Source organism: Grammomys surdaster, unplaced genomic scaffold (assembly GCF_004785775.1).
Source record: "Grammomys surdaster isolate TR1022 unplaced genomic scaffold, NIH_TR_1.0 133, whole genome shotgun sequence".
In the NCBI taxonomy this organism is placed as follows: Eukaryota; Metazoa; Chordata; class Mammalia; order Rodentia; family Muridae; genus Grammomys; species Grammomys surdaster.
In genome coordinates this window covers 3,113,588-3,138,304 of record NW_021604591.1, presented here as the reverse complement: position 1 = coordinate 3,138,304, position 24,717 = coordinate 3,113,588, and the positions used below count along the sequence as shown (strand labels likewise).

The 24,717-nt window shown below is 50.5% G+C and overlaps 3 protein-coding genes across 3 annotated transcripts in view; 2 read left to right on the top strand and 1 right to left on the bottom strand.

Annotated features, from left to right (window-relative positions):
- Positions 1–4,931, top strand: part of Atp6v1b1 (ATPase H+ transporting V1 subunit B1) — a 17,693-nt gene extending 12,762 nt beyond the window's left edge. Inside the window, exons 6-14 of the mRNA XM_028762456.1 lie at positions 149–288; positions 678–779; positions 1,364–1,461; positions 2,139–2,262; positions 2,522–2,672; positions 2,824–2,906; positions 3,931–4,035; positions 4,180–4,309; positions 4,395–4,931. Coding sequence (XP_028618289.1) covers positions 149–288; positions 678–779; positions 1,364–1,461; positions 2,139–2,262; positions 2,522–2,672; positions 2,824–2,906; positions 3,931–4,035; positions 4,180–4,309; positions 4,395–4,558 — 1,097 coding nt within the window. The 3' untranslated portion in view covers positions 4,559–4,931. The remainder of the gene's footprint in view (positions 1–148; positions 289–677; positions 780–1,363; positions 1,462–2,138; positions 2,263–2,521; positions 2,673–2,823; positions 2,907–3,930; positions 4,036–4,179; positions 4,310–4,394) is intronic.
- A 4,172-nt stretch (positions 4,932–9,103) lies between these two features.
- On the top strand, positions 9,104–15,975 carry Ankrd53 (ankyrin repeat domain 53). Its single transcript, XM_028762505.1, has 7 exons — positions 9,104–9,172; positions 10,108–10,355; positions 10,442–10,571; positions 10,846–11,045; positions 12,911–13,075; positions 13,435–13,555; positions 15,298–15,975. Exons 1-7 carry the CDS (start codon positions 9,104–9,106, stop codon positions 15,973–15,975), a joined length of 1,611 nt encoding a protein of 536 aa, XP_028618338.1.
- Positions 15,976–16,558: 583 nt separating this feature from the next.
- Positions 16,559–23,507, bottom strand: Tex261 (testis expressed 261). The gene is made up of 6 exons (XM_028762381.1): positions 23,355–23,507; positions 22,722–22,801; positions 21,435–21,588; positions 19,940–20,007; positions 19,150–19,252; positions 16,559–19,008 (listed from the first exon to the last, which is right to left on the bottom strand). The coding sequence occupies exons 1-6, from the start codon at positions 23,422–23,424 to the stop codon at positions 18,893–18,895; spliced, it is 591 nt and encodes a 196-aa protein (XP_028618214.1). The 5' UTR covers positions 23,425–23,507; the 3' UTR covers positions 16,559–18,892.
- Between the last annotated feature and the right edge of the window lie 1,210 nt (positions 23,508–24,717).

The following is a 24,717-nucleotide window of genomic DNA, read 5'->3' as shown; positions in this document are numbered from 1 at the left end:
CTGGGTGACACTGTTCACACAGTTAGAGCACAGTTCCATTGTTGCGGAAGCTGCTGTTTAACAGGCTGGTTGACCAGCAGAGACCTTGGGGGTTGGTGGTGCAGGGATGGACTGGAGCCTGAACCTGGCTCCATGATCACTCTCGAAGGCCAGCCAATCAACCCCCATGACCGAATCTACCCTGAGGAGATGATCCAGACGGGCATCTCCCCCATCGATGTCATGAACAGCATCGCCCGGGGCCAGAAGATCCCCATCTTCTCTGCAGCTGGGCTCCCCCACAATGAGGTAAGGGATGTACAACAAAGGACCAGGGACAATCAGAGGCCTGGGCTTCTAGGCCAGCACGAACACTTCTGTGCCAAGCAAAGAGTAGGTATCACCAGTATCTACCCTGCTGGTGCTTCCAGGCCACTGAAAGTCAGTGTTGCATAAGAGACACTCCCAACACACACACAGTCACACACTGGCTCAGGGAAGGGCTGCATGCTGTCCCTAGTAAATGGAGTGCTCACTGATTTCAGAGAGCCCAAGCAGACAACTGTGTAAAAAGCCTACTGGTAGTGTTTGCCTCCCCATCCGAAGTTTCTAACAGTCCATCCTCCTCCGTGACACTCGGCAAGCCAGACACAGGGCTCTGGCCCTGACGGTCTTCCTCCTGGCCCATCCTGTCTCAGATTGCAGCCCAGATCTGCCGCCAAGCCGGGCTGGTGAAGAAATCCAAGGCCGTGCTGGATTATCATGAAGACAACTTTGCCATTGTCTTTGCAGCCATGGGGGTAAGGAAAGCTGGAGGAAAGTTCTAGAAGCTGCAAGAAGCAGCCTGTCCTGCCTTTCTCTAGCATAGCCTATTCTAACGAGGGACACCCAGTCCTGCATCCTGAGAAGCCCATGAAGTTCAGTAAGTTTGGAGACAGAGATCACAGCTTGACCACATGGGCAGGGAAGGACTCGGTGACCAGGACTGGGTGACCCTTGGGGTATCCCAAGGGCCATTGCAGCTATAAGATGGGCCACACTTGACCTAGAGATGGAGCCCAGAGAACCTACAGAGACAGGTTACCTTTTGGAAGGGGATACATGGGTTCTCAGAGGGTTGCATGGGAGGCTGAGAAGCTGTGTGGGGAAGTAACTAGCAAGGGAAGGACAAGCAGAAGTTGGGTGTAAAAAGAGGCTGATATTTGTGGTGGGGGACCTGGTGAGTCCTTCTTGAGCCCTAGAGCCACCTCAGTAACTATTCACCCATGGCCCATGACTGTTAGGCTGGTCAGTCCCCAAGAGTTGCTGAGAAAAGCTGGGCATGACTAAGGCCTGTGCTTGGCCATATGATCTGGGCCTATAGCTCTCCTGGCTATGTGTCTAGGTGAACATGGAGACGGCCAGATTCTTCAAGTCAGATTTCGAGCAGAATGGAACCATGGGAAATGTCTGTCTCTTCCTGAATTTGGCCAATGACCCTACGTGAGTGCTTCTATGTTCAGACTGCCTTTGGGGCCTGCCTCTTTCCTAGACCTGGGGTACTGGGGGTTCAGGGCATCCCAGAACTACAGCCATGGGCCAAAGCTTTGAGAGTAACTCTTGGTTGTACAGATATGGAAATTGCAGCCTGGGTCTTGCTAGGGAGCCAGACCAGGCCCCCACCTGCCCTTTGCTTTCTGCATCACCATACCACACAGCTGTTCCAGATAGGGAGCTTCATGCCTGGATCGCCACCACAGGAGCACCACTGTTTGTGGCATTTATCTAAGAAATGCTCTATTTTGAAAGTTTTGAGGATGGAGGTTTAAATCATAGGTTCACATGGATGAAATTAAAACCTAAAAACTATCCTGAATATCAAGTAAGTAACAGAACTCTGAAGGCTGAGACGGCATTGCTAAGGAGAGATCCACAGGCCCAGAGCCTCAGAACTGACAGTGGCCAGCTAAAGGAAGCATGCTCAGGAGAACTTCTAGTAGGGAAGGGACATTTTTTTGGCTCATCCTGGACAGCGGGAAAGGGAGCATTTGGATTGCCAGAAAACATCCACTTTTGAGAGCCATTGTCTAGACCAGATGACCTTACATTCAGTTATGGGTATCATGGAACCCAGGCCTGGGACTCCAGGCTCCCTGAGCACTGCCATTCTTGGCTTCCAGGATTGAGCGGATCATTACCCCACGTCTGGCACTGACCACAGCTGAGTTCCTTGCCTACCAGTGTGAGAAGCACGTGCTGGTCATACTGACAGACATGAGCTCCTACGCAGAGGCTTTGCGGGAGGTATGCTGGCTAAAGGTGTCACATTCAAGCCACCTCCTCTCTCTCTCTCTCTCTCTCTCTCTCTCACACACACACACACACACACACACAGTGACAAACAAAAGAATTCCTTCATCTGGGCCTGCTCCTCAGTGAGTCCCAGGGCTCAGTCACAGGCTGGCCATTCCTCTTCTTCCCCTACCCCAGGCCAACCTCCTAATCTCTCTTCCTGTATCCAGTCTTTCATCTCCTGAGATACCCATTGTTGTGGATGCTGCAGGTCTCAGCTGCCCGAGAGGAAGTGCCAGGGCGTCGTGGCTTCCCTGGATATATGTACACAGACTTGGCCACCATCTATGAGCGAGCTGGCCGTGTGGAGGGCCGGGGTGGCTCCATCACTCAGATCCCCATCCTCACCATGCCCAATGACGGTAGCTTCGAACACCCCCTGCCCTCCAGAACCCTCCCTCCCTTCCCACCAACCACCCTATCACTCTCAAGATGAAAGCAGAACTCACATGTCCATCGTAGATGAGAACCCACCCAGTCCCCACACACTGAGGACAGGGCATTTGCTTGCAGATATCACCCACCCCATCCCAGACTTGACTGGCTTCATCACAGAGGGACAGATTTATGTGGACAGACAGCTACATAACCGGCAGGTAAGGTTCCCCCCAAATGCCCACCCCTTCCCTCCACACCTGCCCTCTTGCCACCAAGACATTGAAAGGCCATGTGTCACTCTTGTGCAAGGAGGAGAGGCCGGCCCAAAGTTCCAGCACTAGGAGCCAGGTACCGGGGAAGCCTGTGCTTCACAGCTAGCCTGAGGCTAGCCCCCTTGACCTTGAGACCATGATCCTAATTCTCTGGGTCCATGTTTATGTATCACACCAATATACTGGGTGTGTGTGGATACACTAGCATATATGAAGCATATGGAAGCCACCAAATACAAAGCATTTCTCTTTCTGTTACAGTTACTTGCTTTGGTGACACTAAATAGAAGTAACAGGGCTGGGGTGTAGCTCAATAGCTTAAGAGCCTGCCTAGCATGTAGGAAGCAAGCAACGACACAGCCTGCAATCCTAGCACAAGCCTGCAGTCCTAGCACAAGCCTGCAGTCCTAGCACAAGCCTGCAGTCCTAGCACAAGCCTGCAGTCCTAGCGCTAGGGAGGTGGAGACAGGAAGATCAGAAGTTCAAAGCTGTCTTCAGTTACAAAGCAAGTTTGAGCCCAGAAGAGACCCTGTCTCAAAACATGGACACACACTCATACTCAGACATGCACACACACACGTGCACACACATTCCACACACCTCCATACACATACACCCACATGCATAAACACATACACAACAGATGCTATTAAGCTTCACCTTGTTTGTGCAAATAATCAAATGGGTTTTTTTTCAAATGGTTTTAAAAAGAGTATTTTATTGACTAATTTCACCTGATTACCCCTAGTTCCAGCTTCTTTCCTGCGTGGATTCATCTATGTAGACAAACCTCAGTCTCTCCCACCTGGTAACGGAGGCCTAGATCTATGGGGAATTAAGCAGATGTAGGGTGTAGGCTTGATTTTCTGTAGGATGAGTAGGAGTGTCCTGAGAAGGGTGTGGAGGAACAGGTGTACGGAAGGAGAGCTTCCCATCCATCCTGTTATCTGCCACTCTCTTGTGCTCCCAGGTCTACCCACCCATCAATGTGCTCCCTTCCCTCTCGCGGCTGATGAAGTCGGCCATAGGAGAGGGCATGACCAGAAAGGATCATGGAGATGTCTCCAACCAGCTGGTAAGGAGAGGGGCGGTGGATGGAGGTAACCCCGATTTAGAAGCTGAAGTTCTGAGCCCCACCTGGACAAGAAGTTCCTGTCCAGGCAAAGCTGGTCTCCAGAGAGGGGAGCTCAGCCCCACGCTGCCCGCTGCCCTTCCATAGTACGCCTGTTACGCCATCGGGAAGGACGTGCAGGCCATGAAAGCGGTGGTGGGGGAGGAGGCGCTCACCTCCGAGGACCTGCTCTACCTGGAGTTCCTGCAGAAGTTTGAGAAGAATTTCATCACCCAAGGTGGGGCGCGGCGGGGTGCGGGGCCGGGACCACCTAGCCCTCTCCTTCTGGGCCAGAGGTCCTCACGCTCTTTCGTGGTCCCCAGGTCCCTACGAGAACCGCACGGTGTTCGAGTCGCTGGACCTGGGTTGGAAGCTGCTGCGCATCTTTCCGAAAGAGATGCTGAAGCGCATTCCGCAGAGCATGACAGACGAGTTCTACTCTCGCCAGGGGGCGCAGCAGGACCCCGCATCCGACACAGCGCTCTGAAGCAACCCCCAGCTGCAGTCTTCTCTTAGGGCTTGAATCCATGTTTTATGCCCTAGATTGACAGGAGTGTATTTTGGTGTAGGTGGGTAGGTGGGCTATTTTCTTTAGGGGCTTGCTGAGAATGGAAGCAAAGGGGCGGGACATCCAGAATATTAAGCAGGCATTCTTACTACTAAACTCCACCTCAGTCCTATATTTTTATTTTAGAAGCCACGCCTCCAAAGATGTAACTGAAATAGAAGACAAAACAATAACTGAGATGAATTTGTCTCTGGTGAAAACAAGATTGGGAATAATTTGTTAATTGTTGAAGGTGCAGATTATATCATGTGGTTTGTAAAAGTACTTAAAAAGAAAAATCTAGTTGGGCACAGTCGAGCATGCTTTTAATCCCAGTACTCAGGATGCAGAGGCAGACAGATCTCTGTGAGTTCAAAGCCAGGCAGGGCTTCATAGTGTACACAGTGAAACTCTATCTCAAAAAAAAAAAAAAAAAAAAAGTAAAGAGTAAAAAGTAAAAAGAAAAGGAAAGAAAAGTAAGGAAAACTCAGCTGAATTAGTGCCCTATCAGAATTCTACTCAGGGAAGTAGTTATGTTAAAATGAGAGCTGAGCTGATGCGGCTGGGTGGTAAAGAGTCTTCACAGCATTCAGGAAACTCCGAGTCCCAGCCACTGCGTAGACCAGGCGTGAAGGCATGTAACTATCATCCCAGTTCTCGGAAAGTGGAAGGAGGACCAGAAATTCAAGGTCATCCTCCACTACATAGCAAATTTGAGGTCAGCCTGGGAGTAAAATACAAAAGGGCTGGGGCTATAGCTCACTAGTAAAGTACCTGCCTGCCACACAAAGTCTAAGGGTGGGTTCTGAGCCCTCCAAAAGAGAACTAAGATGACTCCACAGTTAAAAGCACTTGCCACGAAGCCTGACTACCTGACTACTTGAGTTCAGTCCCCACAACTGATATGGTGAAAGGAGAACACCAACTCTCAAAACTCAGCTTCTGACCTGCCCGTGTGCACGCACATAAATAAACAGACGCTGCGGGTGGGGAGTTAGCTATAAGTGGTGGCACACACTTTTAGTCCCAGCACTAGGAAGCAGAGGCTTGTGAGTTCTCAGCCAACCAGAGCTGCACAGTGAGAGCCTGCCTCAGAGAGGGGGAGTGGAATGGAGGAGATAAGTATTCTAAAACCCAGATTTCCAGGCTACTTGCTCTTCCTCAATGCATCCTCTCCAGGTCTCTCAGAACTGCAGTCTCGGGTGGTTGTGAGCCACCCTGTGGGTTCTGAGTCCTCAGTAGGAACAGCCAGTGCCTAAGAACTGCTGAGCCATCTCTTTTCTGTACATTTTCACATCTCCCACCGGGCCCTTGCTCTAGTTTTCAGTGTGACTTCCAATTCCAGAAGGTTCACTTTGTTCTCTTTCAATAACAACTCTGCATTAATGAGCTGTCTTTAATAAGACATTCCCCCCACCCTTCAATCCGTAGTTTCCTTTAGCTCTGTGAACACTGTTTTGTTAAGTCTGTGTCCAGGCTTCTCAAACAGTTTGTGTGTTGCCCAGGTTTGTTTATTTCCTGTTTCTGGGTTATAGTTGTCACTTTCTTTGTTCATCTCACACTTTTTCTTCTGAAAACTGCTATGAAAATAGCAGTACATATACTGTGCTAGCAACTCTGACCTACCCAAACCCTCTCTCTGGAACTTTGTTTTGTTGCTAATATGTTGGTGCCTAGGATGGGCAATTTTAGTGATGTCTTTCCCCTTCCTTAAAGCCTCGATGTACCTACTTCTGGAAACAGCCCTGCACACACAGCCACTCTGGGAGGGTGATGGTTTAAATAAAATCCTTGCTGACTGTCTGTCTGATATCTCTGTTTAACTCTGTTTCTGCTGATGTTACACCAAGCTTTTAGTCCTCACTAATTCCCAGCCTCCTGTTCTATTTCCCAAAATGCCTCTGGAAAATAAACTGCAGAGGTCATTTTTATCAAAGACCTGATTGATGTGTATTGTGACCTAGGAGGGCTCTTATATGCTGTCTCTCCTGGGGTTCCTCTAGTAAGCCAGTTGGCCTACTAGCTTTTTTTATCGCTTACCACCCAAATCTCCAGGATTTTAATTTCTCCACACTTAGAAAAAACAACAATTTCCTTCGATAGGGATCTTTAGAACTCTCAAGTCTCACAGATTGACTCAGTACAACCCCCCCAGCCCCAGCCCCTGCTGTGGGTGAATGGACCACTTTTCTCAGTAATGGCCTGCTCTTTCTTTCTCTCTCTCTCTCTCTCTCTCTCTTTCTTTCTTTCTTTTTTTAAGTTTCTGAGCAATCAGAACTCAAGGCCCTTTCCCTGACCTTTGAGAGGAGCAGCTGCCCTATTCCTGCAGGCTTGGTGGAAAGGACACTCAGCCTTCCCACGAAGTTCCCAGTCTGTGGCCTGGAGCTGGCAACAGGAGGAGGAAGAGGCAAAACGGCATCTTGCTCTTCCGGGTAAAATGTCCTATATTTTCAGAGCTGAGGAGAGAAGCCCCACCTTCTCAGCTGTGCACTCCCATTTTGGAGCTTCTCCAATTGTGCTGAAGTAAGGCTAGGAATGTCTCTGATGGCACAGAGCCCTCCTCTTCTTACTAATAGTTTGATTTTTATGACTATTTTCTTATTTTTATATGATGTAGGGCAATGCTTTTTTGTTTTCTTTTTTGTTTGTTTGATTTTCATTTTTAGTTGTGAAAGTTTCTCTATGTAGTCCTAGAACTCACTATGTAGACCAGGCTAGACTCAAACTTGGTGCAATCTTCTGCCTCTGCCTCTGGAATGCTGTGTCTGCAGATGTGCACTGCCATGCCTGGCTCAGTGGAGTCGTTGAATTTTAGAATCATCCTTATGGAAGCACGTGCTAAAGCCACAGAGTGAAAGGGTTACACCCAGGCCTAGACCCATGTGGGTATGCCCCTACTCTGACAAGCCATGCCAAGGGCGAGTCCTCACTCTCAGTTATTTGCCGTTCCCCAACAGTTCAGAGATGAGTCTCACTGTCCCTTGAGTGTCACAGTGCCCTAGCCCACACAGCTCATTCCAACGACCACTGTACTAGTCCTGATCATTGTGGCCTGTGGAGCTCTTAGCAGGAGAGCTTCTTACCTATTAGGCTTTCCTGAAAGTGACAGAAACCCAATTCAAACTAGCTCAGGCTTCAGAAGGTGAAGATTGAGATTACAGGATGGTGTGGGACAGCAAGACTTGCATACTGGGGACAGTACCTTTCTGGGTCCTGTACCCTCTCTGAGCACTGCTTCCTCACCCAGCCTTCTATCTCCCTTGCAAATGACTCTGGGGCCATGCTATTACCATGACCCTCCAAGTGGAATTCCGATATTTCTCTTAGCCAATTGTCTGCTTTTTCCCAGGCCCTCTACACCACTGCATGGGTCTGGCTAAGGAGTCTTCCATAAGAGCATCCATCCCTTCTGAGGCCTCTGCCCAACTCTCCTATCTTCTTGCCCCATTCTGGTGATCCTCCTTCCCCGGAAGTCCTCTTTCCTCTTCAGAAAGAATATAAAGGCAGGACCACCTTAAAGTAGTTCCTACCCTATGGGAATATCACCTAAGGGACTTTGTCAAACACCCATGAGCGGGCCCCATCTCATCGATTAATATGAACCTACTGGTGTAAGTATTTTGTGCTTGTCCCCTCACGCCAGCAGGGTGAGTAGGATACGGCATGAAGACTGTAAGATGTGAGGTTGATGCAGGAAGGTCAATAGACTTGACTACAAAGCAAGTTCAAAGCCAGCATGGGCTACACAAGACCCCACTCAAAAATGCCTAAATAAAATTAATTAAAAGAAAACAGGACTGTAAAATATTCCAGGTGCAGATAACAACATCTACAGGCGCTTCCAGAGACAGCACTTGCTCCCAGATGCTCCCAGTCACCAGGCAATCCTCAACATTCTTTAAAAAGATTTATGTATTTGATACACACACACACACACACGTGTGTGTGTTATTATATATGTTATATATGTATATATAGTACATATATATTATACACATATAGTATATATTATATATGTATATATATGATATATATATATAATTCTACCAGCATGTACACCTGCAGGCCAGAAGAGGGCACTAGATCTCATTATAGATGATTATGAGTCACCATATGGTTGCTGGGACTTGAACTCAGGACCTCTGGAAGAGCAGATTATGCTCTTAACCTCTGCACCATCTCTCCAGCCCAATCCTCAAGATTTGACCTTACTTTATTCTAATGTAAAGTCAGTTGCTAAACCCCACTTACAATAGGAAAAGCTGTGGTTTTTTAGTTTGTAAGATGCCACAAGAGTGCCAATTCCGGTGTTCTTCATAGTCCAGAAAATGAGGGTCATTAGCCAGACCTTCAGTTTCCAATGTGTAGGTTTATTCATTAGATAACAAGCAAACGAGTAAGCAGCAAATGGCAGACAGACAAACGCAGCAGATAGACATCCATCAAATCCAGTATTCAAACCATGTCAGAGACAATGGGCGAAGCATGACTGAGAGCAAAGGCAACACAGCGTGGGAGCTTTCAAACATCCTGCAGAAAATGACTGCCGAGGTGGTCAGCTGGAGATCCGGATTGAGCTTTCCCTCCATGGATGAGCTTCCCCATGGCTGACCCTGGCTTCCCTTCTCCCTGCAGGCATCTTTGTATCATGGGATAAATAATAGTAACATCTGTTGAGAATAGCTCACCTTCTAGCTAAGACACAGCATTTTACTCCTGGGCCGCTTTGCACCTCTCCCAAACCCTGACTCAGAGTTAAGGACCTACACTGCTTCAGGAAAAGCTGTTTTGGAAAACATTTTATTTTTATTATTATCTTTTGGATTTAAATAAAATAATGTTGGGTGCTGGCAACCTAACCTAGCCCCTCTGAAAGATCAGCAAGTGCTTTTAACTTCCGGGCCGTCTGTCCAGCTCCTGAGAATCTCTATTTTGTACCTCTGAAGATCTCCTTCGGTTTTCCCAGGGCACACATATTCTCCAAAAGCACAGGACAGGAACTCACTTCTCCCAACCAGGCTTTGCCTCCTAGTCTACTGGGTTCTAATAATGTAAACTTTGGAGTGCAGAGCTACAGGCCTACACCATCATCCTGGCACCTTTTTGAGATAAGATCTGGCTGTGTAGCCCAGGCTACCTCGGAACTCTCTATCCTCCCGTTTCCCAGGAAAAGAAGCAGAGTGGAGTTGCTTTGTTTTGGGCAACCTGTGTGACGTACCTGCTGTCTATTATGCGGCTACTCTGAGGAAGACGTCATAATTTAGTACGTGGAATCTCAAAGGGGGCTAGCTGTTAATACTTCAAATACAAACGCGCTGCCTGTACACTTGGCGCCGGGCCCTGCTTTCTATGAGCAGAGATGGAGACAATCCATTTCCCAACTGCACTTTCCGTGTCATCTCTGTGATTCCAATAGAGGCTAAACCCAGGGTGCAGAGTTTCCAGGGTTGCAAACTTCGACCCTCCCTTGAGTCCTGGCTGAGGCCAAGGGCGGCAAAGGCGCCGCCCTGAGGGCGGGGGAGGGGGCGGGTCGCGTGCGACGCCCCTTGCGGCGTCGTTCCAATGCGGGCACAGCCCCTAGGAGCCACACCACTCAGCGCAGGACTGGGGCCTTGGATTCCAGAGGGAGCCGAGGAAGAAAAGAACAGCCCCGCTCCGCTTCACAAGGAAGCACGCGGCAGGCGGAACACAACTTAAAGGGTCCCAGCAGCGAGGAACCCGAATCCTCGCAGATCAGGTAGGCGGGGGCGCCGGCTGGTGGGCGGTGTAGAAGCCTGGGGATGTTCTCAGCCTTCCTGCTCACCCTGGTCTGGCCGATCCTAGTACCTCCTTGTCGTGGAGCCATAAAGTGATCGCGACCTACTCCGAGTTTTTCGCAGCCTCGGTGGGCAATGTGGACTGGCTTCGGTTCTGTGTGAATCCGGAGCGCAAGGAGATCATAGTCGACGACAAGGTAAAGGTTGCAACACGGTGGTAGAGACTGAAATTTCCCAACACCCAACCCGTAGAGAGGCCACCTGATGAACTGCCGCTGGGGATCTCCAAAGTGACCTTTTCTATGTTGTGGTCCTAATTATCCACTCGTAGAAGGCTCATTTGGAAGCAGAGAGGTAGGGGGATAAAGGGCTGTGAACACCTCCAAGGGACACGATGGACCGAGCCTGAAGGCCGGTTGTGGGCTCTGCCCCCATTTTGCTGAGCCTTTTCCTGCGCTCTCCACTCCTCAGGGCTTCACAGCCATCCACTTCGCAGCCCAGAAATGCCAGCTTTCCTGTCTTAAGGTCTTGATAGAGGATTACAAATTTCCTGTGGATCTGCCCACCAACAAAGGCCAGACGCCCCTGCACCTAGTCATCCATAAAAACAACAAATCGGACATCCTCCCCTGCATTGACTACCTGCTCAAGAAAGGGGCAGCCATCAACTCGTGAGTCTGGCCTGCCATACGAAAGACACTTGGGACACTGTGTCCCCAGGCAGGTGGAGCCTTGAAGGACCGGACGAGGGGTTGTGAGGACAAGGATTCCTGCCAGGAGAAAGCAGTCAGGCGGGAGCACTTAGTGTCCTGGTTCTTAAGAGACTGGGCATGCAGAAAGGGCCGATCCAATTTACAGAGATCTTAGCTCAGGCAAACTGTGGGTCTGCAGGCAAGTCACTCGGCCTCTGAGTGTCCGTTGGTTGGCTCCCACACGCAGGTGTGTACACAGTGGGGCCTCACAGATACCACTGTGGACTTAAGGAAACCTTGATGATCCCCAGGTATTTCTAGTTTGATGCTCAATTCGAGAACTGGCTGTCTTTGATTGAGGTTAGGAGGATGAATGTGCCTGTCCCACATCGCTTTTGTGCTGGGCGTTTGTGTGCTGGGAGCCAATATCAGGTCCTCTGCAAGATCACTACGTTCTCTTAACCACTGAGCCACCTCTCCAGCCCTACTTTTATGGCAAGGAAAATGCATACCAGAGGCTACTTTACTCACCCAGTCCTTACTGAGCACTCACTATGTGCTAACAAGCACCATACCCAAGCTGGGAACATAGCCATAAACACAGGGAGCCAACCCCAGTACTCACAGAGCTGACTTTCTAGTGGCTGGACAGTTTGCTAATTGCAAATACATGAATGAATGACCACAATTCCGAGAGCTTGGCTCTGAAGAGAACAATGGGGTGAGAGGTGGGAGCACTGGAGTAGGAACTATGGATAAGAAGCAATAACCTCTAAGAAGGTGGCTTTTCCCTCTTTCTTCATCATTTTTAAAAGTGCCTTGTGTAATCCAGGCTACCCTCAAACTGGCTACAATAGCCGAGGAGGATCTTGAATTTCTGATTCTCATGCCTCTGCTTCACAAGCGCTGGGATTATCACACCTGATTTGATACCTTGATGAGGATGAACCCAGGGCTTCAAGTATGCTAGCAAGCAGTCTATCAGAGGAAGTGCATCCACAGCCCCAGGAGGTGACATTTAATTGCAACCTATAGAGACTGGGGAGATAGCTCAGTGGGTAAAGCACTCATTGTACAAGTGCAAGGAACTGAGTTCAAATCCTCATCATCCATGTAAATGCCAGTTGGGTATGGTGACCTTCTGTATTCTAGCCCATGGGAGTCAGAGACAGGAAACCCCCAAGCAAGATGGCTAGCTTAGATTAGCTGCTTCAGTGTGCTCTGAGTTCAAGTGAGAGACCCTGCCTCTACATAGAAGGTAAAGGCTAATGGAGGAAGATACCATTGTCAACCTCTGGCCTCCATACAGTTGTGTATATATCCATATGAACCCCTACCCCATGCACACACACACATGTGAACATGCATACACACATACACACACCACACACAATAAAATTAACTTCAACTTGTGAACCAAGTGAGCTAACCTTGCCAAAAGCCTAGGACGAGCCAGACGTGGTAGTACATATCTATCTGCACACTCAGCACTCGGGAGATGGAGGCAGGATGATCAGGGATTCAAGATCATCTTTGGCTACATTACAAATTCCAGATCAGCAAGAGACTTTATCCCAAAAGTCGCTGAGATGATTGGTGGCTCCGAATCAACCCAGGGTACTTGGTAGTTCCTAGCTGTCATATTCAAATATATCCTATACTTTGTACTGCTCCTAGAGTCCATCCCTCCTCCTAGAGAAGAGAAAGGTGGAGCTCTAAGAAGAGCAGGGTACGGACAGGATCCCCCCCTGGTGGTGGCAGAGTGGGCCCTGGAAGTTGGCTTGCCTGGCTATCTAATGCCTTTACCCTTCCCTTCTGCCCTTCACCCTTGGCATACGTCACAGGCAGACATACAACGGCTCCACACCCCTGCATCTGGCCTCCTGCAATGGCCTGCTGGGATGTGCCAAGCTGCTGGTGCAGAGTGGAGCCGATCTGCATGCCCAAGATGCCGCGGGCTTCAAGCCCATTGACTACTGCAGACTGTGGAACCACCGTACCTGTGCCCGGTGAGCCTGTGACAACCATACTGCTCCCACTTCCTCTTGCAAAGTCCTTCCCCCAGGCTGAGCCTCTCAGTGGTGGAGGGTTGAGGAAGACAGGTGGCAGTTGGGTAAAGTCTGGAAAAGAGGCCCTAAATAAGATATTGTCAGCATGAGTTCAGCCTGACCTCACCCCCTTTAGATTGAACACTGCCCCACTTCTTTGCCTTTGCTTTCCCCTGTTCTTCAATCAGGACCCAAATCCAGGGATGGGATGTTTTGCTCCTCTCTGCTCTGGTAATTCCTCTCATCCCACTGGCCCTCAGCACCTCACCTCAAGGGAAGCCCAGTTCCTATAATCTGACACACCCTCACCTTGGTGCCAGGTTCTTGAAGGATGCCATGTGGAAACATGATAAGAAGGTCTTTGCCCGAGAGATGGAGAAACTGAAGACCCTGAAGGAGAAGCTGACCATTTTGGAGTATCGCTACCTGACTGAATATCAAGTAAGGGGGAGTTCTTCCCCAGGGCTAGGTTCTGCTGTCACACTAGGGCCTTCTTGCCGTGGTGTGTGGAGTGGCTGGGACACTCTCTTCTCAGAAGGAACCCCTGCTCCCCCGACAAATACTCCCTTAAAAACCATCCCTTTAGGCCAAAGGTCTTGTCCTGTGTCAGAAAGCAAATGCAGCCTGAACTGCAGGGTATTCAGAGTCCTTGTTAGTCACTAACCCTCTAGGATGAGAATCTCTAATGGAATTGGACACTTCCTAACTTTGGGGTGCCTACTCATTAAAAAAGAAAACTCCTAACAGATGCCCTAACTTCACTGTACACTAGGCTCCTGCTAGGTCCCAAAGGCCAGCAAAGTGTGGTCCTCCGCTCAAGGAACTTAGGTGCTAGGGAGAGGTGGGTTATGCACCTGTGGGGAGGGGCCAGGAAGGTGCCTGAAGGTATCTTTGAAGAAACTGACAGGCATCTTATCCATATGGATAAGGAATGACTGGCCCACAGACAGAATCACAGACAGGGCACTCAGGACCACTGTGGAGGCAGAAAACAGCCAATCTGGGGGTCAGGTATAAGTTGGGTGGAAACTGACAGACTAGAGGTTTGACAAGGGTCCAGACCAGTGATGGGGCAAGGGTTTAGCAGATATAATCATGGAGCATAAAACACTTAAAACAGGAAAAGTAAGGCTTGGATTCTTTTGTATTTTGTTTTGTTTTGTTTGAGACAGGGTTTCTATGTGTAGCTCTGGTTGTCCTGTCACTTGCTCTGTACACCAGGCTGGCCTTGAACCTCAGAGATCTGCCTGCGCCTCACAAGAGCTGGGAACATATGCCACCACAGCCCAGCTCAAGGACTTGGATCCTTAAGTGAATCCTACAATGGCTGCAGGGCCCTGCCATGGTTGTACTATTCCAGTTGTCCCCGCTGTGCTTCTCTAGTCTGTGTCACCCTCTAGTCTGTGTCACCCAGCCCATCCAGCTATCAGGTTTCCTGTTGACCCTGATCCTACTCAGAAGCCCCTGCAGACCTCCACTCAGGATCCTCTTGTTAGCCCCAATGGGAACACATGATCCTGGCTAGAACACATTGGCTAGAACAAAAAGCAAGCCAGATGCTACCTGACTTGGGACTGGGCAAGGGTGAAGGAATTAGGACTCCTGGCTTAATCTAATCAGAACCTGCCTCTGGAGCTGGGTCAATCTCCAAAGCACCTGATTACTTAGCAACTGTGTGGGAGTGAGACAGAGATAATAGGGCAGGGACATTGCCACACACGTAGAAGTTCAGTGCAGGTGGTGGTAAAGACAGAACTCTGGCTAAGTCCCGACCACCCAGTCTGGCAGCCAGGCACTCTGTCCTCCTCAAGGTCACTTCCCAGAAGCCTGTGCAACTTCATTACTTCCATTCAATGTTAAGCCTCCTAGCCCTTCATCCTTTCCGAGGTCATATCAGAGAGCAGGACTTTCCCCACTGAGGCTGGGGCTACCTCTAGGGAAGTGGTACCTTCTCTCTGCAAAGCTGAGGTTGTCCCTATGTCTGTCCTCAAGCTGAAGGTCTCCTATGAAAGTCTTTGTCAACTCCATAGCCTGGGAGCTCAGTCAGAACAAGAGATGCCTCCTCCATCAAAACAAGGCTCACATAAGGCAGCAGGAAAACTAAACCTGAGGTTTCCCAGGGTGCTAGCCACAGGGTCCTCCTGCCCATAAATGCCACTGCTCTGTGCCCTTCATTGTTGCAGAAAGAACAACAAATTCTGAGAGAGGCTCATTTCAGAAAGTGGCTCCAAAGCAAGGTGCTCGCCCAGACCCCGGGCTCTGCTGACTCCAAGCAAAAGGCTGGTGTCCGACCTTGGTCACTAGCCTCCAAGACTTTAGGATGCCAGACTGCTAAAAGCTTCCATTATCCATCCGTGGAAGCTCGGTTGAAAAGCTTGCCCTCACCCGTGGTGCCACCCAAGCCCATCTACAAACAGACCACCATCAGTCGGCCCAAGATATGGAATTACAGTGCTAACCCTGCCAGCTCCCCGACCACAAATATTGGCTACCCACAGGGTATACGCCTGGGTGTGCACCCAGAATCCTGTAAGGAGCATGACTTCTGCAGATTCCTGGAGATGACTCGAAATAAACTTGGGGGTACATGCCTGCGAACAGTGGACCATCAGTTGGTGACACCTGTACCCAAGCTGCCTTTTGAGGTGATGGTCCGGGTGCTGTACCCAGGGACTCAACCCTACAGGATGAAAGTGCCCCAGGGCTTGTATCCACGCGACATACTCCAAGTGCCTGAGAAACGGCATTTGAGAGACACTTGTACCAATACAATGGCCATGAGCCTACGTACGACATTTGATAAACCCTTCGTCAATTCCCTGAAAGCCTGCCAGACTCAAGTGGCCCCACCCTCCAAGTGAGTTATCACATAAAGTTGTTCTGGAAGCCTCTGGTGAAAGTGGAAGTGTTAGATTCGTATTGTGGTTAGAAATGTGGTAGGGTTCTCATTCCCAGGGGCAGAAGCCACCCCTAACTATCCCTCTTCCCCAAAGCACACATCCCACCCCTCCCTTTTCTCTACAGAGAAACTGCCTGGCTCCCAGGGATGTGTACATCTGGACAGAGCACAAGGTTCAGAGTAGAGGCTGTTACTGTCCTGGGACACAGCAATGTAAAAGTCCCCCTGGTCCTCAGGTACCTTAACTTACCCTAGCACACCCAGGGACAAGGCTTCCAGGACAGGTCACTCCTAGGAACTCTGCCATGTGTCCTTCCTGTCTGCTGCAGACCCTGACTGGCAATGGGAACAGCTCATACCATGTCCCACCGGCTTCTCTGCTCATGCCCCTTGTTCATGGCCCCACTGGAGTAGGTGAAGCTGCAGTTCCAGGAGGCTGAGCAGCACTTCTGCCAAGAGAGGAAGACCTGTGGCTTTGATGTGAAACCTGTCCAGGAGAAGCTATCCTGGACTCAGATGTGCCCTGGCCACATACTACAGCTCACTCTTTAAACAAAACATTTATTGAGTGCTTTCCATGGGCCAGGCGCCAAAATCAGGTAGTTGATAATACAAAACCCCAAGGGCTTTCCCTGCCCTCAAGGAGCTTCCAGTCTAGTGGGGAGACAGACCACACTGCAGGCCAGTGAGCCTAGAGGGGTCTGTGTGGCAGCTGGGGCTAGGGGAGGAGGGGACATTCAAGGCTCCTTGGAGGAAATAAAATCTAAGAGGAAAAGTGGCAAGTTACCAAAGTAAGTGGAAGGAAGGGTATCAAAGCAGCTAGAGCCATGGTCTCTGTGTACAGGAGGCTGGGACCCAGAGCACATGTCAAGTGGTGAAGCTAGTGAGGGACCCAGGAGCCTCCCACACCATGCTAAGGAGTCTGGACTTTATCCTGAGGGCAGTGGAGAGCTGGGGAGAGTTGGGGGCCAGAAAAGACTTGGCCAACTGTGCATTTTAGAAAGAACCCTAGCTGGTCAAAGGATAGAGAAACATAGGGAACTGTCAAAACAAAATGAGGTGAGAGATGACAGTAGAGGTGGCCCAAATACAGAGATACCAAGATCAGATCAGGTAGACTAGACGTAGGGCAGAAAGAGAAAGCAACAGCCTGCCTGGCTCCTGTGCCGTCATGAGACCAGAGACGAGGTACTGCAAAGAGCGGGTGAACAGACAGATGCTGAGCTCAAATTGTCTCTGCCCATGAGGCAGCAGAACTGTGGTTGAGTTAGGAAGTAGCTGGGACTGAAGGTTGGCCCTGGCTTCCTCCACAGCATCCCTAAAGCCACCAGCACAGCTGGGCTTCCTGAGGAAATTCATAAGACAGCCAAGGAGCCCCTGTGTGCACAGGGCGAGAAAGAAGCCTATATAACAGACTGAAAGGACAGAGGTAAAGGGACAACAGCCACACAAGTGCGAGCCAAAAAGCAGGCCATCAGCTGTGCCAGCTACAAGATCTAGCAGGTGATCTGTGATGAGTCGACCGGGGTGAGCTTGTGAAAGCCCCTGTCTGAGCAGCAGGCAGGATGAACAAAGATAAAGTGGACAGCCAAGCAAGCAGGGCCAGTCTGAGCCCACTGGTGGGCAGCAGCCCATGTCCTATACCTTAACCCACCGAGTGGCAGGAATAGGTCTGGCGATCTCACCTGTAGCTGCACAACAAATTCAGAAAATAGCAGGCCAAGACTCGACAGAAACGCAAGAGCCGATGCGATGACGGATGCGTAAGATGTTCACGAACTGGGATCTTGCCCATGCCTTGTCCATCTGGGCACCTGCCAGACTCACTGTGAGGTACGAGATTCGGCTGGGGGAGGGGACGTCCATTCCTACCCTGCTGAGCCCCTGCAAGGCACTGTGTGTAGTTGGAGTGCAAGGCCAACAGATGCTGGTCTGTGCCTAGGATGAGGCCCGCCTTCTTAGAAGACAGAGCTCACATCCCTCCAGGAGCCAGGAGCGCTGGCGTGAGGCCTGTGTGCTCTGAGCGGCAGCCTTTCCCAGCCCCATTTCTCAACAAACAGGCCACAGCCTAGGCTGCCTAGAAGCCAATGTTTATTTTTTTCATTGAGCCTGAGATAGAATTTACCAAGAAATTTCTCCTTTTTCTCAAAGGAAGACATAAATAGGATATTGTAGACGGGCTGCATCTCTAACCCAGCCATAAACTTTCTACCCCTCCCCCACTCCAGACTATCACAGTCTGGGGAAAGAGACATGGAAAGAAGGAGGAGTCTCAGAAAAACTGCCTTTGCCCCCTCATTCTCATCTCTGTTCTCATCCCACCTAGGGCCATAAGAATCCCTATCAGAAGGGCAAGAGCCAGAAGAGGAGTCCCTAGAGCAGGCTAGGCTAGCCCAGTCTAGGCAGAAGATTAGCAGGCAGAGAAGGAGATGAACTCCTCAGGTGTTAAGGCAAACAGTGCCACCTAGAATCTTTATTCAAAAGGGAATCAGCATTGGACAAGACCCACGTTTCAACAGCAAAATGCACTTTTCCTGGAAGTGCTGCCCCTCAGCTCCTCCCTATGGCCACCTGCCTGAGAACTTGCTGACAGTCCCCCAGCTTCATACACGCTTCCCTGCCTGCCCCATCTGACCAGACCCACCTCTGGAGAGGGAAGGGCTGGGAACATAGCCTCCTGGCATAGCAGGCTCTGCTACCCTCTCTGGTGCCCTGGGCAGCATTCAAGCCTCCTGAGGAGGATGGGGATGGGGCTTCAGAACAGAGGGGAGGGAAACCTGGGCTGGCAGACACTTTCCAGGCTCCCAGGCACGATTAGCCCAGAGTCCCAGGGGGCCTGGCTCTATTGGTCTTGCCCCCCACATGCCCTCCCCAAAGGGTCAGTATATCTTCTGCCGACTGGGTAGGATGGCCTCTTTGATGAAGGAGAAGACAACCAGGATGCCTAAGCGCTTGCCTCGCTTGCCTTTGGTGAAGTAATTGGAGACCACGTCATCTGTAGAAACACAGGCAGGGAGATGAGCACGCACACGCATGCATGTGTACGTGTATGCAGTCCTCATCACCCAAAGCCCCAGTGTCTTCTCACAGGGCTGGTGCCAGTCCCCCCCACCTGACCTAAGAAGCCCTTCCTCACCGCCTGGCTGCATGGTGGAGGGCAGGACATTCTCCCCAGCTGAGAGTGACACGAAGAAAGCAAACGGGATTATCCACAGGCAGAATGTGAAGTAGGCCAGGACCTGGTGACAGGAGAGACTGAGAAGGGAGAGCCCTAGGGGCGCCCCAAAGGCCCACCCCACCCTGCAGGGGCTAGCACTCAGGAAACAGGACTCTGACACAGACTGTTGGGGGAGGGAGGGAAAGTGCAGCTGTGTGAATGCAGTCCTGCTCCAAGGTGACACTGCTCTCTGGGGCTTCAGGTGGGAGGAATCTTGGGGACATGCTGATGGAGCTGGAGCTGGGGGTCCTGCCGTTTGTGTTCTGGCTCACACAGGCCAGCCTGCTGCCCCTTCTAGACTTGAAGATGACCCACTGAGCACCCACAGGACACACTGGGAGAGAGCAGGGTCCTCCCTTCTCGGCAAAGGGATCCCTTCTGCTCTTCAGACACCCTGCCTTCCAAAATCATTATTTGTTTGCAAAAACAAAAACAAACAAACAAACAACAACAACAAAAACCCAGGAGCTGGAGAGATGGCTTAGCAGTTAAGAGCACTGATTACTCTTCCAGAGGTCCTGAGTTCAAGTCCTAGCAACTACATGGTGGTTCACAACCATCTGTAATGGGAACCGGATGCCCTCTTCTGGTGTGTGTGAATGGAGTCACTTTTGGATCACAGCTATAGTCACAATGCAGATCATTTAAGTCCCTTTACTCCCCCATCCCTGCCACAACAAATATGTGCAAGACACTGGGTACATCTTACCTCAGAGAAAGGATAGTATTCTTCCGCAAAAAACTGAAATGCCAGGTAATGGTTCACCACCACTAGCCCTGTGGGGATGGAGAGTCTGGTCACAGTGTGCTTGCTAAATCCAGAAGGCCCCAAAACCGGAGCCCTCGGTCTCAGTCTTGACTCTATACCAACTCACAGCATGGCTCAGGGCCAAGGGCACTGCCTAGACCCTAGTCCCCATCTGTTAAAAATGGGTGCTCAGCCCCAACTTTCTCACTGCAGAGGGCAGCAGGAACAGGATCAGAAGGTAGACTGGAACATTCTGACATGTTATAAAAACCAGGTTTTCTTTGTGTTCCATATAATCCATGATCATGCCATTGCTCTCCCAAGAGCAAGGTTCGAGGAGAGGCCACGGGTAGGCAGACCACAGACCACATCAGAGTGCGTCACACTGCACAGCAGAGAGAAGACTGCCGCAGATCGGGACCAGGTTCTTACTCTCCGAGGTTCCTTGGAAAGCTAGCACAGGGAAAGACACACCAACCTATACTGTGTGCTCTGGTCCCATACATTCGTCCTAGTGTGGACAAGTTCATGAAAAAGAGCAAGTGAAGGACAGCTGCTCAGAGGCACTGAGCCCTACTCACCCCTACGGCAGGATGAAGAGCAGGCACCAGAAAGACCATGTCTCCCATACCCACGTCACAACTACATGTCTCGTCTCCACCCTTTACCATGAAGACAGAACTCTGCCATGCCAGCACAAGGCTAAGGGACACTAAGGCATAGATAGCACCTGGTGCCCACGAGGTACCTCAGAAAAACCTTCCCAGGCATCCAAAGGACAGGCCAAGGGAGTGACATAGGAAGCCAGAAGAGCCTTCTGGTGGCCAGAGCTGCTCTCTGGGAGACCCACAGGGAGCCTTGGTGCTGAACAAACTCCTGCTGAACAGATTCTGAGGTAAAAATTACACCTGACACTGACATGCCCCAAACTCTAACAATCTTCCCTTCTACGGATAAGATTCAGATTTCCCTCTAGACTCAGAAATGTAACTCTAAAGCACACCCCACACCACCTGCCATCTGGAACCAGCCTACAGCAAGGGAAAAAAAACAGTACCTGTGGCCAAGCACTTTCTAAAACCTTTCTCACAAACATCTGTGCACAACTGTGACCACTGTATAAACCAGCTGTGTCTAACAGAATCACTCAGGGATGAGAAATGACTGTCCAGGGACAGGAAATAGTGTGCTTCTCTTCTTTCCCAAGCCCTCCTTCTAACTTGACTCTGCCCAGGTCCTCCTGGCTGGAGCCCTTCCCCTGATGAGGACTAGGCCCTAGGCAGAGACCGGCTCTAGTGTCCTCAGGAACGAGAAGCCATTTTTTCCCAAGCAGCGTGGCTTCCTACAGGACCTCAGCAGCTTCTCAGCTGCTCTCCTCTTCAGGATCCCCACCAGTGTCTGGGACAGAGTGCCCACATCTAGTCACGTCAAGTCTTCCCTGCTTGCCCCCTCTCACCGCACGACAGGATGAAGTTAGGTGACGTCAGCATGATGAAGGGGAAGGTCTGGAGAAGGCCAAAGTAGACGAGGTTGGTGAAAAGGCCCACGCCAATCATGCTGGTGGGGAAGCGCTCGAAGACGTAGAGGCCAATCAGCACTGCTGTGGAGAACTGAAACAGGCAGAGGCTCTCGCTCAGGGGACTGTCAGGCCTCCTGTACTGTCAGCCCCAGCCTGCTCAGCACAGTGTTACAAATGCACTTTGGTTTTCTTGGTTCATAGAAACCACACTCAGCTCTCAAAGGTGGTGTTTCTGAAGGTCACTTCTAAAACATTTTTGACAGTGATCCAAAGTAAGAAAAAACATTTTACATGGCACTCCACCAAGCACACACCCACACGTGTGACAGAGCACAAATTTGTCTGCTCTCGTCTTTACTGTCATTGGGTTTGGAGCTGAGGATCTAACCAAGGCCACATGCACGCTCCCCACTCCTCTGTTTCATATCTTCCTTGAATGCTAAGCATGATCTACTGAATCAATTACATAACTCAGTAATGAATCCAGCAGGCAGTCTGAGAAAGGCTTCAGTTGTCAGTGATGAAAGGTCTAATTGCTATACCAACCACACCCACTGACTGAGCCAATGAACCGGCTGTGGCCCTGACTTTACCACAGACTATAGCCCCAGGCTGCATTGAGAGTGAAAGTAGCTGCAGACATTAGGTGAGTGAAAGATGAACTTTTCTGTCCAAAGGCAATCCCACAGCCACCTCTGCCTTCCTCACAGCTGCTGAAGGAAACCTTCCTACAGCCTCCCTATCAGGGACAGGGACCAAGTCTTCAGGAAAAGAAACCTCCCATGAGGCAGGAGAAAGGGCCAGGCACGCTCCGTTAGGACAAATCACACTGATTAGAAAAAGGGCAATAACTAAGCACTCACTACAAACTGTCCTTATGGTCCCTATAAGTTCTAAGCCTGGACTGGGATTGGGGATATGGTGCTGGAGTCAGTGGACACAGTAGGAGACAGCCACATGAAAGCAAAGCTATGAATACCTGTCATTGAAATATCTGGACTGTCACCTTAGTAGGTTGTGAAACAATGCCACCTGAGGCTGGAGGGCCAGGGGTGATCTGGACCTGGGAGTGCATGCAGATTGCGGGGTGGAGAAGAAAGAGGGACACTCTCAGAACCTGGGTTCTCAAAACCAAATCAGTCCCAACCCAAACAGTCCCCAGTTCCTGCTTCTGATGTAGGGCAAGCAAGCCCTGGGTGACTCCAGGGAAAAGCAGGCACTTACCCAGATCATGTATTTGATGATTCTGCTGGTGGCCACCGTGTATTCTTCTATCAGCTCTGCTAGGTAGTACAGTCCAGCCGCTGGGTAGGAGAGGGAGGTCATAGGAGGGGACAAACAGGAAAAGATCAGCCAGGGACACTCCCACCAGCCTGCTCATCCCATAGTCCCCCACCTACCCTCCCCAGACTCCAGGAAGTCGGGAACAAGCCAAAGCACCCCTGGGATGTCCTTCTCATCTGCACAAGTAGAACTTTGCCAAGACAACTGTAGAAAGACTGGATTTGATCGCACAGCATAAAGTTAACCTCTGTTCCAGTAACCTTAAACTCCATTCAAGACAATCAACACCTGCAGAACACTTAGTTTACAGGCCGGGTGCTGTACACTAGCTCACAGCCGGGTGAGAGACAGTTGGGGGGCCTTTTCCCTGCCCCAGCTGGAGGGGACAGGCAGAGTAGGGAGCCCAGGGCTCCGAGAGCAAGGATGCGTCTCGGGACCCAAGCAACACCCCCGGAAGGTTCGGCGGAGGTCCAGTAGGACCAGCTCGGGGTCGTCAGCGCCCAGCTGCAAAGCACAGCAGCGGTTGGCGGCTCGGGGCACCGGGACGCGCGCGGCCCGGGTCAGCGCTCTCACCGACGGCCAGAGTGATGAATGCCACTTGGATGAACAGCGACAGCCAACTCAGCACGTACATGAACCACATGGCGCCCCCCGGGCCGCCGGGACGGGCCTGCGCGGTCCGGCTCCCGCGACACTGAGCGGCCGCCGCCGTGCTGTCCCCGCCCCGCGGACGCCGAGAGGAGCGGGACGGAGCGCCGCCGCCCCTGCGCCCCCGCCAAGCCCGCGAGCGCCGCTAACCGACTCGGAGGATCGAAATTGCGCTGCACCCTGTACCGAGCGCCGACACAGAACCCAGATTGATTGGAACCAATCATGGCTCAAGCCGGCTCCTCACGGCCGTAGATCCTACTTTTTTGGAGAGAGGAAGATTACCTTATCTCCGGCCACACACTAGGAAGCCGCATAGTCCGGAATCCCAGGTGCCTTTAAATGGTCCCTCTAGGCTGAGGTCTGTTGCAATACAGGTCTGCACTTTGGCATGGGGACTAAAGCAACCACTAAGCACTGACTGCACTTGCGACACCGAAAGCAATCATCTAAGAGAGCACCACCTAGTGGCTGACACAGGCAAGCTCCAAGTGCCAAGATGCCTCTTAGACTTAGATTTTCAAGAAGGGTCTCATAGCTCAGGTTGTCCTTGAACTGTCAACCTTCCCATCTCCAGCTCACAGGCAAAATAAAACTTTTGATTTATTTTTTGATTAAAAAAATGGTAGGGCCTCTATGTAGTCCTGGAATCTGCTATGTAAATCAGGTTAACCTTGAACTCACAGAGAGATCAGCCTGTTTCTGCTTTATCCCAAGCCCTGGGATTAAAGGTATAGAAACACCATGCCAAGATCTTTTCTTTTTTGAAACAGTCTTATGTAGCCCAGGCTGGTCTTGAAGACACTATGTAGCCTAAGATGACGTTGAGATCCTGATCCTCTTGCCTCTACCTACTGTGTGCGGAATCATGGGAATTATACATTAAGGACTAGGTAAAATATTAAGGCCTAGGTAACTGTTACCTGGCCAACCTGCCATTATGAGGAAACTTTCTAATGCCAAGATTGATTACATATTCTGTATGTTCTGTGCCCTGGGAAACCAATCACGATAGTCAGTAGAACTGCTTTGTATGGTTACTATAAGTTTGGACCTGAACTGGCCACCCAACAGCACTTTCTGCATCTATGTATAAAGCTTTTATGGTATTTGCTTTTATAAGTTGCCCCTGGGGTGAACCCCAACATAAGAGATATAAGAAACTATTGAAAATAAGACTTCCATTTTGTCAATCAAGTAAAGTTTCAGTTCCCAAGACCTCCTTGGGAACTGACTTTCTACTTGGCAGAAAGAGACATGTACATAGGCAACTGATCCAGGTTGGCAA

Bases quoted from the DNA above. Each gene is read 5' to 3' on its own strand.
- Ankrd53 (XM_028762505.1), top strand. From the start codon at position 9,104: ATGACTGAGAGCAAAGGCAACACAGCGTGGGAGCTTTCAAACATCCTG. The intron at 13,076-13,434 runs GTGAGCCTGTGA...CCTTGGTGCCAG, and splicing joins AACCACCGTACCTGTGCCCG to GTTCTTGAAGGATGCCATGT. The intron at 13,556-15,297 runs GTAAGGGGGAGT...TCATTGTTGCAG, and splicing joins GCTACCTGACTGAATATCAA to AAAGAACAACAAATTCTGAG.
- Tex261 (XM_028762381.1), bottom strand. From the start codon at position 23,424: ATGTGGTTCATGTACGTGCTGAGTTGGCTGTCGCTGTTCATCCAAGTG. The intron at 22,802-23,354 runs GTGAGAGCGCTG...TCTCCTACCCAG, and splicing joins ATTCATCACTCTGGCCGTCG to CGGCTGGACTGTACTACCTA. The intron at 19,253-19,939 runs GTAAGATGTACC...TCCTGTCACCAG, and splicing joins AATACTATCCTTTCTCTGAG to GTCCTGGCCTACTTCACATT.